Source organism: Chinchilla lanigera, unplaced genomic scaffold (genome assembly GCF_000276665.1).
Source record: "Chinchilla lanigera isolate Chin_1 unplaced genomic scaffold, ChiLan1.0 scaffold00012, whole genome shotgun sequence".
NCBI classification, from domain to species: domain Eukaryota; kingdom Metazoa; phylum Chordata; class Mammalia; order Rodentia; family Chinchillidae; genus Chinchilla; species Chinchilla lanigera.
The window spans coordinates 26,127,537-26,142,219 of NW_004955413.1; the positions used below are offsets into that span (position 1 = coordinate 26,127,537).

At 60.0% G+C, this 14,683-nt stretch overlaps 2 protein-coding genes across 9 annotated transcripts in view; one reads left to right on the top strand and one right to left on the bottom strand.

The window, feature by feature from the left end:
* The window catches only part of Sgsm3 (small G protein signaling modulator 3), a 44,893-nt gene extending 33,367 nt beyond the window's left edge, over window positions 1-11,526 (top strand). For 2 of the 8 annotated variants that reach the window (XM_005379314.2, XM_005379315.2), the window contains exons 3-23: window positions 3,195-3,309; window positions 3,715-3,800; window positions 4,222-4,288; window positions 6,346-6,548; window positions 6,641-6,748; window positions 7,095-7,280; window positions 7,548-7,743; window positions 8,037-8,182; window positions 8,306-8,533; window positions 8,704-8,758; window positions 8,835-8,983; window positions 9,213-9,368; window positions 9,456-9,543; window positions 9,693-9,742; window positions 9,823-9,975; window positions 10,098-10,168; window positions 10,246-10,294; window positions 10,375-10,460; window positions 10,560-10,694; window positions 10,773-10,833; window positions 10,922-11,526. In XM_005379314.2, the coding sequence (XP_005379371.1) occupies window positions 3,303-3,309; window positions 3,715-3,800; window positions 4,222-4,288; window positions 6,346-6,548; window positions 6,641-6,748; window positions 7,095-7,280; window positions 7,548-7,743; window positions 8,037-8,182; window positions 8,306-8,533; window positions 8,704-8,758; window positions 8,835-8,983; window positions 9,213-9,368; window positions 9,456-9,543; window positions 9,693-9,742; window positions 9,823-9,975; window positions 10,098-10,168; window positions 10,246-10,294; window positions 10,375-10,460; window positions 10,560-10,694; window positions 10,773-10,833; window positions 10,922-11,002 (2,361 nt within the window). In that variant the 5' untranslated portion in view covers window positions 3,195-3,302 and the 3' untranslated portion in view covers window positions 11,003-11,526. The remainder of the gene's footprint in view (window positions 1-3,194; window positions 3,310-3,714; window positions 3,801-4,221; window positions 4,289-6,345; window positions 6,549-6,640; window positions 6,749-7,094; window positions 7,281-7,547; window positions 7,744-8,036; window positions 8,183-8,305; window positions 8,534-8,703; window positions 8,759-8,834; window positions 8,984-9,212; window positions 9,369-9,455; window positions 9,544-9,692; window positions 9,743-9,822; window positions 9,976-10,097; window positions 10,169-10,245; window positions 10,295-10,374; window positions 10,461-10,559; window positions 10,695-10,772; window positions 10,834-10,921) is intronic. The other 6 variants (XM_005379318.2, XM_005379319.2, XM_005379320.2 and 3 more) reach the window with 6 other exon arrangements.
* Mkl1 (megakaryoblastic leukemia (translocation) 1) overlaps window positions 11,524-14,683 on the bottom strand; it is a gene marked incomplete in the record, with an annotated part of 172,213 nt that continues 169,053 nt past the window's right edge. The window contains 1 exon segment of the mRNA XM_013511484.1: window positions 11,524-12,821. Coding sequence (XP_013366938.1) covers window positions 12,307-12,821 — 515 coding nt within the window.

Genomic DNA, 14,683 nt, shown 5'->3' on the forward strand with positions numbered 1-14,683 from the left:
AAGCACACACATGAACTTAGGGTGACATCTAACCCTTGCCTTGTGAGCAAACTGTCTTACAGGAAACGGCAGGATTGGCAAATAGGAAGGAATGCACTGAGACCGCATGAGAGGACTGGCACCTTTAAGTGCATCCATTTAATTTTTAAAAATTTCTTCTGAACACCTCAAAAGTGCCTGCGTCAGTCCTAGTTTTCTAACGTTTCTGCCTCTCAGTACCCCTGTAGCAGCAGGAGGAACAGCTATGGTGATGTGGCAGACTGCTTAGACTGTTTCTGCCAACTTCCTGGCTGCTTTCTCGAGGTTTCTATAGCAACCAGAGGCAGGAAAAACCTGCCCGCCCAGCCTAGCACTATCATATCTGGCCCCTGTGGGGAGATTTAGGGGCAGCCTGTGGGGGAGCAAATGTTTTATGTACGTGTGGAGCTGCACCTTGCAGACTGGAAGAGTAGCGTCTCCTGCTCTTCCACTCTTCTCCCCAGAGCCTGCCCAGGCCACGGCAGCCTGCCAGCCATTTTGCTGCCACGTCCAGTGCCACGTGCTCCAGACAGGCTCTGCGCTTGCTGTTCCTCTTCCCCGCCCTCCCGCAGCTGGCCGTGGACTCCGTCCCTGCTTCCTTTAGTCTTTGCTCAGCTGTCACCTTGTCCTCAAAGGACTTTTTTTTTTTTTTTTCTGGTACCAGGAATCGAACTCATGACCTTGCACTTGCCAGGCAGGCGCTGTGCCGCTGAGCTAAATCCCCAGCCTCTCGAAGGGCTTCTTGTAACTGATACATTTAACCCCTCTGTTCTGGGGCTCCCATACTTTTTTCTTGCTTTGTTTCTCTGATACTACTGCAGTTACCACCCTCTGCGTTTCTGCTCACTGTCCAGTTCTCTGTCCAGCACGTCGGCCTGCCCTCCTTTTCACTGTTGTGTCTCAGCGCTCGGAGCCATGCCTCGCTCCCAGAGTGCGCAGCCGTGGTTTGCTGAGCAGTGCCTGCGTGGGAGGCTGTGGGGTCAGGAAAGGGGAGCTGCATGTTGAGAGTTAGTTGTCTTCTCGGCCCCTTGCGTGCTGCATGGCCAGGTGTGGCTCCTTGCTTCCATGTCAAGTACGCTCCTTCCCTGGATGCTTTTACTCTGCCCTTCCAGAAGCAGCAGCCAAACCCTCACCTTCGGGGTCGTCGGTAATGCAGTCTTCCCCGTGACCTCAGTTTGGATGTGTTATGTGGAGCCTGATGCAGGTTTTCACAGATGAGTACAAGCAGTTTCCTATGGCTCAGCATCGTAGCTTTCAGCACACCACGGCGTGGAGGCCCAGATACTAACAAACAGTAACTTTCTAGAAGTTATCCGGCCGTGGAGCTGAAGGCCTTATTTGCATTATCTCACTTGATCCCCAGAATCTTGGTAAGGCATAGGTGTTACTTTATCTTACGGGTAAGAAAACTGAGATTCAAAGAAGTGAAGTGAGCTTGCCCAACGTTATGACCAGTGGCAGCTGGCAGAGCCGAGAGTGGGGTCCAGATCGGACTGGAGACCTCTTCCCTTTCTATCCCTGTGCAGAGGGTGAGCACTAAAGCAGTGCACCCTAAGGCTGCTGGTGGTCACTCACAGCAGTAAGCTGTCCCAGGGCTCCCAACCAGTAGGTGGCGAGATAGCCACACTGGATCACCTTCTCGGCCTTGTCCAGCTGGTGGCCCCTGAGGCTGCATGGTGCTGCGGCAGTACAGTGTCTGGGAGTCTGAGAACCACGTGACACTCTCTTACAGGCTTATTTTCTCTTGTATGAGGACAGCGATATGAACTTTAAAATGTATTAACGATTGAATGGCAACAGGTAATTTTTAAAACCTCTAGCTCAGAACTGGGCATTGTGGTGCACACCTGTAACCACAGCATTCTGAGGCAGAAGGATTGCAAAGTCAAACCCAGCTGGGGCAATTTAGTAACTTAGCAGTACCCTGTCTTAAAATAAGAAATAAGGCTGGGGATTTAGCTCACTGTAAAGGCCCCAGATTCAAAGAAGAAGAAAAAAAAAGTAACAGGAACACTTGGGAGACTGAGGCAGGAGGATCACTTGAGCCCAGAAGTTCAAGACGAGCCTGAGTAGCTCAGTGGGATCCCATCTGTCTTGGTTACTTTTCTCTTGTTGCTGGGACAAAATACTCGATGCCCAAAATTAAGGAAGAAAGGGCTTATTTTATTTAGCTCACTGTTTGTGGAGGTTTCAGGCCATACTCGGCTGGCTCCAAGGCAGAGTAGCACATGGCAGAGGGCAACAGTTCATGGCAGTGGAAAACAGCAAAAGCGGCAAGAGCAAAATGGGAGGAGCTCGAAGCCCAGCTTGGTGGCACACACCTGTAATCCCAGCACTTGGGAGGCTGAGGCAGGACGATTATTGCAAGTTTGAGACCAGCCTGGGCTGCAAAGTGAGCTCAAGGCCAGCCTGAACTGCAGAGTGAGACCCTGTCTCAAAAAGACAAAAAAAAAAAAAAAAAAAAAAAAAAAAAAAAAAAAAAAAAAAAAACCAGCAGCAGCAGTGAGCAAGCCTCTTTCACTCCCTTATATTGTATGCAGGCTACCTGCCCCAGGGTGGGTGTCGCACTCACACCCATAGTCCCAGCATAGAACCATGGATCAATCATGAACTCTAGAAGCCCACCCCATGGCTGCAGGAGGTTTTGAGGGGACATCTAGACACAAACCATGACACCATCTCACAGAAGTAGAAGGAAAATAGAATGTGCTAGAGCAGACTGCTGATGTGGAGGGCGGGTGGAGGTGTTTCCCAGAAGGAGAGTTGTGTTGAGTGATTGCTCAGAGTCTGGCTCAGGAAAAGCCATTCCCGAGCCGCTGGTCGTGGCTGGGCTGTGTTCCTTTTCTCCCTGAGGAACACTGCCCGGAAGTCCGGTGTCTGGTTCAGCTTCTTAGCGGGCAGGGGCTGAGCCCAGTGCGCCTTGTCTCACAAAGCTGTTTTGAGAACCTTGGCTTTCTAGCGTCTTCAAATTGCATCCTGTCAGAATATTCAGTGGAGGGTTGTCTCTCAGATCCTTCTTCCCGTCCCTTTTATCCTCTTAGGAAAACAGTCCAACTTAAAGAAGGCAGAGCATGGTTTTTCCTCTCCACTGCTGGGCCAGCGCAGCAGTGCAGAGTGACGGCCTTGCCCTCCAGGACAGGGCTGTGCAGTGATGCTGTCCTTTGCTGTCCTGACAGGTGGATGTTTCTGGCACAGATGAAGCCTGAGGCCCTTTGCAGCTGTCAGAGGTCAGGATAGTAAAGGTCTAAGCCTGGATCTGCAACACGTGCTGGCTGCTCGGCACCATGTCAGGTGAAGCACGACTAGGCCCTCAGCAGGAGCCAGGGGTGGGGAACTGGCTTCTGTGAACAGCCTCCCAGACAAGCGCAACCAAAGGGAAAGGGTGCTGGCTGCAGGTCGGGGACAGGCACTGAGGCTCTGGCTCGGGTCTCCACACTGCCCACCGCGCCTCTTACCGAGGCAGCAGAGGAGGCGGCAAGGAGATGGAGTCTGATTGTTTTGTAACACGCTGCTGCTTCACCCCACCCACCCCCGCCCCTTTGGTCCTAAGCGTGCTCCTTTCTAGGAATTTTCCTTCACCCCATTCTTCCACCCTTCTGCGCTCAGCATCCACTGCGGGAGGGCGGAGTGCCTGCTTTGAATTTTGCGTCTGCCTGTTCTTGATCGTTCTCCTCTCCCGGTCCTCTTTGGTCGCAGGAGGCCACACACCTTCTGTCAGTGGCCCCTTCTCAGCGCTGACTCCAAGCATATGGCCCCAGGAGATCCTGGCCAAGTCCACCCAGGTATAGCATCAGCGCAGCCTGGCACAGCAGGCTCCCGTGCTGTGGGGAGAAGGGGCCCTCTGCAGGTTGTCGGGGAGTGGGTGGCCACCTGCACGGTGTTCGCCAGCAGGAATGGCATCTTAGCTTTGTGAGCCTGTGCATCAGTGACCCGGTGGGAGGAAGAGAATTGGTGGGGACACAGAAGGGCACACAGCATGTTTTTTAGCTTGATATTAACAACCTTTGAATTCTGAGAAGAGGAAGATGGCAGGAGAGTTCAGAGGTGTTGCTCACCCTATACTGGGATGACGATCAGAGCAGGCTTTATGAAAGGGTGGCCTTTGGTCTGGATGGGATCTTAGTCAGCCATGGGGGTGGCGTCTTTTGACACCGTGGTCCCAGGCTGGGACACACATGCCTTTCTTCCTAACCCTGTTTCTAGAAGGAAGAGTCGGCAGAGCAGTCAGAGTTCTGCTATGATGAGTTTGGGTTCCGTGTGGACAAGGAAGGTAAGGTTGAGCCCCGTGGTGGTCTGGCATATGTCCTTAAGGACTCCTGCTTTGTGACTCGAATTGCACAGCATGTGACCTCTGGAGCGCTGGGTCTCACTGCTCCACACCCATGGACAGAAGCATATCTGGGCGCCTTGCTGCGTCCTAAGCACAGTATATGAAACCTCTGTGGGGCCTTTTTTGTGTGTGGTATGAGGGGTTGAACCCAGGGCCTTCACACTGAGCCACACCCCATCCTCAGCCTGCTCAACTTTTAAAAATTTTTTGAGATAGTCTTGCTAGGTTGCCCAGGCTGGGCCCAAATTTATGATCTTCCTGCTTCAGCCTCTCAGAGTGCTGGGCTTACAGTTGTGTACCTCTATGTCTGTGACCTCTAATTGTTTTTGTTCGTTTTTTGGTTTTTTAGTACTGGGAATCGAACTCAGGGCCTCGAGCTTGCCAGGCAGGTGCTGTGCTGCTGACCTATATTCCTGGCCCCCTTTATTTTGTCCTTTTGAGACAGAGTCCTGCTATGCAGTTCAGGCTGGCCTTAAATTCACTTTGTAGCCCAGGCTGCCCCCGAACTTGCAGCAATCCTCCTGCTTGAGCCTCCCGAGTGCTGGGATTATAGGCGTGCACCCTCTAATTGTTATGAGATTAAATTATATTAATCTTTACCTCATAATAAAAGCAGTAATATTTATTGTATAGAAATTGAAAAATACAGACTTTAGCAGGATAAAGATAGAAGCAAAACTAACCCCTAGAACTACTGCTGACACAGTAGTGCATTCCTCTCCGGGCCCTGTGTGTGCAGATCGGGCGTGCGGTGCTTTCCGTAACTAAGACGACACCCTGTGCATGTGACACTGTGAGCACTTCCTGTGTCGTTTAGTGCGGGTTCCCGAGCCACACTCGCTCCCAGCCGCACCTGGTCTCTAGCCCAGCATCTCCCCGAAGTGTCCGTGTGCACGTGGGCCCTGGGCCGGGTACCCTCTCCTCGGGCGCACTGTGGCTGGAGCAGTCATCTTCACCTGCACCTTCAGTGTGCTCACATTTCCTCTTCTAACATGGGCTTTCCTTGTGCTTCTGATCTGCTGGCAGGTGGGAGTGAGACGCAGAGCTTGCAGGGACGTAGGGACCTTCCCAGGAAGGTGGGAACTGCAGCTTGATGGATCCCTGGACTTAGAGTCCACAGCGCTCCGCCCCACGGTGGAGCGATTTCCCATCTGGTTCGTTTACCGAGGCTGCTCAGAATGCACACTTAAGATTTGTGCCTTTCTCTTGGGAAGTCCTCGAGGTGGCTGTTTCTAAGCGCTGGGCCGAGGGCGATGGGTGAGAAGGCGGCTCTGCGGGCTCAGCGCACACGGGTTACTGGGTGTTGCAAGACAGCCACGTCTTCGAGTTCATTGAGTATCTCTGGAAGACAGCCAGGGGTTAGGGTCCGTCCCTGGCTGTGTCCCAGCGCCTCAGCTCGCAGTGGCGTCCCACGTGCTCCCGTTGCGGGGGCAGACAGGCTGGGAAGATGGTTCTGGGCACGGTGCGGGGGTGGGAGGTCGGATTAGGTAAGGCGGCCATGGCAGGCCCTCGGAGATGATGCTGGAGTAGACCAGATGCAGCCCCAGGTTGTGGGATGGAGGGAGCGAGAGAACCGAGGCAGAGGTGAAGCCCGGGCAGGGCGGGAGAGGGAGAGGGAGAGGGTGGAAGGCTTTTGAGTGTGAGAGCAGAGTCATGAGTGGGTTCTGAGTGGTGACGTGATCCAGTGTTGTGGAAGGGCCGCAGCGACTGCTGTGAAGGCCACGCGTTGACCCAGAGGAGGGGCTGTGGCGTGGCCTGTGCTCGCGGGACCTGCGGCTGGCAGTGGTTGAGGGTGGGATGTGGGGAGGAGGCGCTGTTTCAGAACCAAGGGAGAGCTGTGCAGGTGGCGCGCCTGGGAAGCGGCCCTGTGGGCCGGGTTTTGCGGCAGCCTCTGGCCTGGAGTCGGCATCGAGCCCCGTCAGGAGCCCTGGCGGCTGTGGGGTGCGGAGGGGACAGGGTGTAGTGTCCGCTGTCCTCCCCTCGCTCTCCTGTGGCAGCAAAGCCTGGGTCTGGCCCACTGCCAGGCGCGGCCCTGGTGGAGGACCCCCCGCAGAGGCTGCGGTGGCAGGCCCACCTGGAGTTCACGCACAACCACGACGTGGGTGACCTCACCTGGGACAAGATTGCGGTGTCCCTGCCACGCTCCGAGAAGCTGCGCTCCCTGGTGCTGGCCGGCATCCCGCACAGCATGAGGCCACAGGTGAGACGCCGCAGGGCCCGCCGCATCCGGAGCGCCCCAGCCCGGGCCCAGGGTCTTGGGAAAGACAGCACGCGTGTGGCTCCGTTCCTCAGCTGTGGATGCGGCTCTCCGGGGCCCTGCAGAAGAAGAGGAGCTCGGAGCTGTCCTACCGCGAGATCGTGAAGAACAGCTCCAACGACGAGACCATCGCTGCCAAGCAGGTGACGTAGCGCAGCCAGGGTGCTGGTCGGAGAGACCGTGTGTGGCCCACAGGAGGAAGGTGGCCCCTGGTTGGTCTCTTCGGCGGGCCTGGCAGCCCTCGTCCCGTGTGGGGGAAACTTGCTCCCCTGGTCCTTCCCTGGGCGCAGGGAGAACCATCCAAAGGGCCCAGTGTGTGGAGAGACACAGGACAGGTGGGTCCTCATCAGGAGCAGTGGGGACCTTACGTACAGATCCAGCCCTCGGGCCAGACCTTCACGCAGTAGGCTAGGCACAAGGTCCCACGACTGATGGAACCCTGGGGGGGCCTTGCCCTGGAGCATAAGGAACCCTTATTCTGGGCATCAGTCTCACAGGGCCTTCTTGCGGGGTGACATGGCCCCCCAACAGATTGAGAAGGACCTGCTCCGCACCATGCCCAGCAACGCCTGCTTTGCCAACGTGAACAGCATCGGGGTGCCCCGGCTGCGCAGGATCCTCCGGGCACTAGCCTGGCTTTACCCGGAGATTGGCTACTGCCAGGGCACGGGCATGGTGAGAGCCGCCCCAGGAACGCTGGGGTGTACCCGGGGGTCTTCTCCAGGCCCGTGGTGCCTTGTGACGCCTTCCTCCCGGGCGGAGGATGGGAGGTGGGGTGACCTTGGGAGTCCCCAATGAGGGCTGGGCAGCTGCTTCTGCTGTCAGGCTGAGCCCAAGTGCGCTCTAGGGTCCCCCAGAGGCTCTTTCTGATTGGTCGCCCCCCAGCGTTGGCTTTACTCACCAAGACTTGGATAGAAGCCCATTGTCCTCCTACCTGGGCAGGTAGCTGCCTGCCTCTTGCTGTTCCTGGAGGAGGAAGATGCCTTCTGGATGATGTGCGCCATCATTGAGGACCTGCTTCCTGCCTCCTACTTCAGCACCACGCTGCTGGGTGTCCAGACGGACCAGCGGGTCCTGCGCCAGCTCATCGTGCAGTACCTGCCTCGCCTGGACAAGCTGCTGCAGGAGCACGACATAGGTGAGGCTCGCAGCATCTCCTCTGCACCCGGGGTCCTAGGACACTGCCTCTGGTTTTGCAGCTCTGAGGCCTCGGGACACATCCTGCAGAGGTGGTGGCCAGGTGTGGACACAGGCGTGCGTAGCCTCTTGTCACTCCCATTCCCTGGATTCCCTGACCTCTTTCTACCCCTTCCTGTCCTCTCCCCTATTTCGCTGTTCTTGGGGAGGTGTCCTCCCCTCCTGCGCACATGGCCTCTGGCCAGCTGCCCCAGCCCCAGCCCCAGCCCCAGCGGCTCCCATGCCTGCCCACAGAGCTGTCCCTGATCACCCTGCACTGGTTCCTCACGGCCTTCGCCAGCGTCGTGCATGTCGAGCTGCTGCTGCGCATCTGGGACCTGTTCTTCTACGAGGGCTCCCGGGTACTCTTCCAGACGGCGCTGGGCATGCTGCGCCTCAAGGTGTCATGGGCTCCCCGCCGCGTGGGCCACACTTGCAGGCTGGGCATCTCAAGGAGGGGGGAGGGGACACCAGTATCCAAGGACGGTGAGAGCCCCCCACCCTGCCCACCCCTCACCACCCAGGAGGAGGAGCTGATCCAGTCGGAGAACTCAGCATCCATCTTCAACACGCTGTCGGACATCCCGACGCAGATCAGGGATGCGGAGCTGCTGCTGGGGACGGCCATGCAGCTGGCCGGCTCCCTCTCGGACGTGGCTGTGGAGACCCAGCGCCGCAAGCACCTGGCTTACCTCATTGCAGACCAGGGCCAGCTTTTGGGGACCAGTGCTGCCACCACCACCCTTTCTCAGGTGCATGGAGCGTGGGTGCTCGGGGGAGAGGGAGAGGGCTGCGGGGACGTTGGACCCGTCCCTGCTGTGCACCCCCACCTCCTCCACACCCAGGGCCCAGCACAGCCTGTGGGTGGAGGACGCTGAGGAGGTGCGGGCAAGTGCCCGCTGAGCCGCTGTCCCTGCTGCAGGTGGTTCGGCGCAGGACGCAGCGGAGGAAGTCCACCATCTCCTCTCTGCTGTTCGGTGAGTGCTGGGCGCAGCTGCCCTTGCAGCTGCTGGGGGTTTGCGCCTGCTCCCCTGGGGCGGGCAGGCCGGTTAGGTGGCTTTCTGTGCCCCCTAGGGGAGGATGACCTGGAGGCCCTCAAGGCCAAGAACGTGAAGCAGACGGAGCTGGTGGCCAGCCTCCGAGAAGCCATCCTGCGTGTGGCACGCCATTTCCAGTGCACAGACCCTAAAAACTGTAGCGTGGTGAGTGGGGGGCTCCCTGGGCCTAACCTGGGGGCTCTGCTTCCCCAGCCCACTCCTGGGGCGGAGGCTTCTCCCCAGCCGCGGTCCTTTCTGTCCAGACACTATTTTTATTTTGAGACAGGGTCTTGCTAAGTTGCCCGGGTGGGGTTTGAACTTGTGATCCTCCTGCCTGTGATCCTCGTGAGGCCACCACACCTGGCTTGTCCACATCATTGCTGTCCTCTGGCAGGAGCTGACTCCAGACTACAGCATGGAGAGCCACCAGCGGGACCATGAGAACTACGTGGCCTGTTCACGCAGCCACCGGCGCCGGGCCAAGGCCCTCCTGGACTTTGAGCGACACGATGACGACGAGCTGGGCTTCCGCAAGAACGACATCATCACGGTGTGTGGAGGGCCCCTTCCCTGCCAAGGGCTGTGCTTCTGAAACGGGGTCTCAGCCGGCCGGGTGCGAAGGACCTGATGTGCGCAGGCGCCTGAGCCCCGTCCTGCTGCTCCCGTGCAGATCGTGTCTCAGAAGGACGAGCACTGCTGGGTGGGCGAGCTGAACGGCCTGCGGGGTGAGCCCATGCCCTTCCCCAACCCTGGCCTGGGGAGGGGACAGTGGGCTTCCCTCCCAGACAGGCTTGCCGCCCCAGGTTCTGCATGGCCCTTGGCGACAGGGTGGGGAGGGCCAGTAACTGCCCCTCATGGCCTGCTCTTCGCACAGGCTGGTTTCCAGCCAAGTTCGTGGAAGTCCTGGATGAACGGAGCAAAGAGGTAAGAGGTGGGCAGGGTGGGGCTCCCCCACCCAGGGCGTGGGCATGGGACTGGTGCTCCTCAGGCCCCTCCCTCCCCAGTACTCCATTGCGGGCGACGACTCTGTGACGGAGGGGGTCACAGACCTCGTGCGAGGGACCCTGTGCCCGGCCCTCAAGGCCCTGTTTGAACATGGACTGAAGAAGCCGTCCCTGCTCGGAGGCGCGTGCCACCCCTGGCTGTTTATTGAGGAGGTGAGCCTCCGCAGACACCAAGGTGGCCCTCAGGGTTCCCAGCCCGGGCCCTGGCGGGGGGCGGGGGAGCAAGTGCCTGTGCTCCCCGCCCCCACACTCCCACGGGCTCCTGTCCATCGCAGGCCGCAGGCCGGGAGGTCGAGAGAGACTTCAACTCCGTGTATTCCCGCCTCGTGCTCTGCAAGACCTACAGGTAACGGCCCCGCCGCTGGCGCCCCTGTGTGGGAGCAGTGCCCGCGGCACCGTGACGCTGAGCTTCGGTCCCCTCAGGCTCGATGAAGACGGCAAAGTCCTGACCCCAGAGGAGCTGCTGTACCGGGTAAGCAGGGTCACCCCGGCAGCCCCTCGGGACCTCTCCTGGCCAGTGGGGCACGGAAGTGACAGCCGTGCTCTCCCCAGGCCGTGCAGTCCGTGAACGTGACTCACGATGCAGTCCACGCGCAGATGGACGTCAAGCTCCGGTCACTGATCTGTGTGGGCCTCAAGTAAGTGTAGGGCAGGTTCCCCCGCCTCCTGTGGGGGCGCCAGAGCCGCTGCGGGCCTGGGGGCCGTGTGGGCGGGACCGCATGCAGCCCTCCTCCCAGCCTTGTCCCCAGTGAGCAGGTGCTGCACCTGTGGCTGGAGGTCCTCTGCTCCAGCCTGGCCACCGTGGAGAAGTGGTACCAGCCCTGGTCCTTCCTGCGTAGCCCCGGCTGGGTCCAGATCAAGTGTGAGCTCCGGTGAGGACTCGGTGCGGCCGCGGGCTGGGCGCTGGCGGAGGTGGGCAGCCCGTGACAAGCCTCCCTCCCTCCCCACAGCGTCCTCTGCTGCTTCGCCTTCAGCCTCTCCCAGGACTGGGAGCTCCCTGCCAAGAGAGAGGTGGGTGTGTGCTTGTCCCAGGAGGGTGGCGTGGCCCCAAGGAGGTGGCACTGCCGGCTCCACCCCTGAGCAGCTGTCCTTTGTGCAGGAAGAGAAGCAGCCCCTGAAGGAGGGCGTTCAGGACATGCTGGTGAAGCACCACCTCTTCAGCTGGGACATCGACGGGTGACGGTCCTGCAGCCACTCCACTGTGCCCACACCTCAGAGCCCGCTGCCTCCCCCGGTGGCGCCTCCCTCAAAAGCAGTGGGGCGCGGGGATGGCGCCGGTTCAGGGCTTCCCACTCCAGGCTCCCACTGCTGACTGTTGCTTGGGGCCAGCATCCCCCTCCCCAGGATGGGGTCAGGGCGAGGGCTTGGTCTTCCCTGGGTCCTTAAGCGAGTGCCAGCTGCCCACGACAGTTTGTACGAACCAAAAACCTGGAGAGGGTGGGGCCGCCCTGGTCGGTCTTTGCTCAGGAAGCGGGTGTCAAGGGGATGTAAATAAATGCTTTGTGACAGCGCCTCGACCCCTGTTCAGCCAGGGCCACAAGCAGCAGCTGCCTTTCTGGAACAACATGGCTCCTGTGGCCTAAGCCAGCCCCATGGGAAGGCGGGAGTAGGGTCACCAAGTGGGCCCTGGCTGCAAGGGTGCCCCGGGGCCCCTGCCGCAACACCCCGCTTTCCATGGATGGAATAAGATGGGCTGACAAGTCAGTGTTTGTGTTTTTATTTTAAAAAGTTCACACAGTTCCCACCTTTGTCCCAGCACTGGTTTTGGTGACTCCATCCCTTCTCCCCCGTGAACAGTCCAGCACGTAAGCCCGGTGGCCCGGGAGCAGGAAGGGGGACCCCCCCCCCCCCCGGCCTGTCCCAGGGCAGAGTTGGCTGCTGTGAGGCAGGGATGGGATGGGCAGCTGGGGAGCCCCTGGCGGGCGGGCCAGGAAGCCCCTCTGTCCTTGTGGCACTAAGGAGCCAGGCAGCAGGGCAGTGAGCACAGGCGGTGACAGGGTGTCTGCATGTCAAACACACGTGAGGGGTGGGCCTGCGCAGCCGGCTAGGCCCCATGGCACAGCTTAAGGTGACCCTGCATCCAGCCCTTCTGTGAAAGCAGGACGGGGGAACTGCACCCCCAAAATATATGCATATTGTACGCTGATATATAATATAGACGTATATACACCTGTACAGGAACGTGTTGCCACAGACCTCTAAAGGCTCACACTACACCGAGACGCTAAATGGCGGGAAGCCTGGGCCCCGCCACAGCCCGACAGTGCACCTCTGACCTCACAAAAGGAGGTCGAATTGAAACAGCCCTGGCCAGGTCTCCAAAGCTCCGGCACAGCCCAGAGCTGCTGCTCGGCGGCAGCTCCGCCCTGGCTGCGCCGAGCCGGAGCCAGCAGCGGCCCCAGCCCAGGGGGACTGTGATTGTCAAGGCTCACAGCCGCTCGGAGCCACGCGGGCTCCCGTCCCTCCCGCCCCGTCTCCGGAGAGCTACAAGCAGGAGTCCCAGTGGAGCTGCAGGTCGTGGCCGTCCAGGAAGTCCGTGGAGAAGAGGCTGGGTGCGGCGGAGCCGAGGGGCGCCAGGCTGAGCACAGGCCCGCCTGAGGAGAGCTCCAGCCAGTCCATGCTGTCCAGGTGGCCGTCGGCCAGGTCCAGGCCCACACTGCTGCTGGGCTCAGGGGCAAAGTGCAATTCCGAGGTGTCCATGGGGGACGGGGGGTGGTCCAGGATGGCAGAACTGCTCAACATCTGGCTGTGGAGGTCATCAATGAGGGACAGGGACTCCGGGCCCTCATGGCCACCAGTCAGCAGGGGCAGCCCCGTGCTGCTCTCCAGGAAGTCCTCCAGGCGCCCCGGGAGCGTGGGTGAGCCGGGGGGAGGTGGCGCAGCCTGGGGGAGCTCGGCAGTGGGCGAAGGCTGTGCTGCCAGCGGGGACCCGCAGGCTGCGGCAGAGGGCGGCTTCTCCTTCCCGGGTAACGGTGGGTCCTTGAAATCTGCTGAAATTTCTGCCAAGTGACAGTGAATGGTGTCAGGAACCAGGCCGGGGCACATGCAAATGATGGCCGACCCTTCCCGCACCCCGTAAGGACACACAGCGGGTCACACAGACACAGGCGCTAAACCGAGGAGACACTTCGAAGAAAATAGGAAATCTTCACCGGGTAGACACGGCCAAGAGTGGAAAGGTTTCTCATGGAGTGGGAGGAGGTACTTGCAAGTCAGGCGTTTAGTGAGGAATATACTCAAAGTACAAACTCAAAACAAAAAACCTGATTCAAAAATGGGCAAAGAACTTGACATTTTCTCTGAAAGAGCTCTAAATGGCCAACAGCACAGAAAAAGATGCTCAGCAAAGGAAAGCACACCAAAACCAAGATGACGCCACCTCATGAAGTGCAGGTGGCCAGGCCTGCGGGCACAGAGGCGGCTCGGGGGCAGCAAGGCTGAGCCCGGCCTGGAGGACAAAACAAGACCTGCTCTCAAAAAAAGTACTGGCCAGGGGCTGGGGTACCGGCACTGAGCGGTGGGGGATGAGGGCCCGGGTTCAGCCCCGGGCACCAGGAAACGCGTTGGCAAGCCCCTGGTGAAGCCAGAACCCCGTGAGCCGTCTCTAACTGTACAATGCCATGGCCGCTTCGCCACAGCAGTGGGCGCCTCAGAACCGTAACGGTAGGGCCCCCCCATCCTGTTTCTGGGTAAGCTCCCGGAGGAAGCGAAAGGTCTCCGTGAGGCACTCAGGCACTGACAGCAGCACCGCGCTCACAGAAGGCAGCGTAACCGAAGTGCCCCAGGGGACGGAGGGTTGAGCCTCACGGACATCACACTGTGACATCAGCGGGGCACCGTACACACAGGGCTTAGATCAGACAGGAGGAGGGATGTGGGGCGGGCGAAGGGGCCTGGCACGTTTTTTACAGATGGCTTCAATTTGCCCTGAGAAGTTACATGATCTCATGAGTGTCCCTAATGCCACCAAACTGTGCATCTTAACATGACGGAATGGCACGTTCTGCTACACTCGTCTCACCTCAACAGAAGAGCCACACAGCACGGGGCCTGCGCCCGCCCCTGCACCCATGGCAGGTGCACCCGACGTTGTGCGGCTCCTCCAGGAGGAACCTCAGCCCACCTTTCCTGCCACCTGCGGGCACCCTCTCCTGCTGTCGTCGGACCTTCGTGGCCATTCCTCAGTGTCCCTTTGGAGACGGGCAGCACTCATCTCCCGTCCCTTAAACGGAACAGTTCAAGGACAGCCGCCTCTCCTGAGGTTCCGGCAGGCCTCGCCTGAGCGCCCGCCCAGCCATCTGCAGCCTCGGGGTCCCCAGTGCCTTAAACACCTGGCTCCACGGCGGCCAGAAATGCTCCCTAAGGCTTGAGAAGCGGGACCTCGAGGGCCTGCACCTGTGCAACTCTCATTTTCTGCACTCTGGCGCCCTCCTGACCGCGAGCAGGCTGCGGGGCCGCGCCGCACCACACCACTCGGCCTCGGCCCGCAGCGGGCAGCCTCCGCCACAGGGCAGAGGAGGAGCGGGGGCAGGAGCGGGGCCGCTCGGCCCGAAGAGCGCGCGCGGGCCGCGGGCGTGCGGGGAGCAGCCGAGGCTCCTGCGTGACCCGGCCCTGGCCTCATCGGCTCTGCCCAGTGCTCGGCCTCTGCAGCCTGCCCCGCCCTGCGGTCTCCGGTCCCCCGCTCACCCGCCTCACTCCAGACAAACTCACCGCCAACTCCCGCACGCCTGCTCCCGCCCGCACCTCTCCCCACCGTCCCCGCGGCCTCTCCCGGCACTGTACCTCCAGCGCGAGCGGGAGGCCAGGCTTGGCCCTGCCTCCCCCCGGCCTGCGGCCTGGCCCCCGCCAGGGCCCCGCTCCC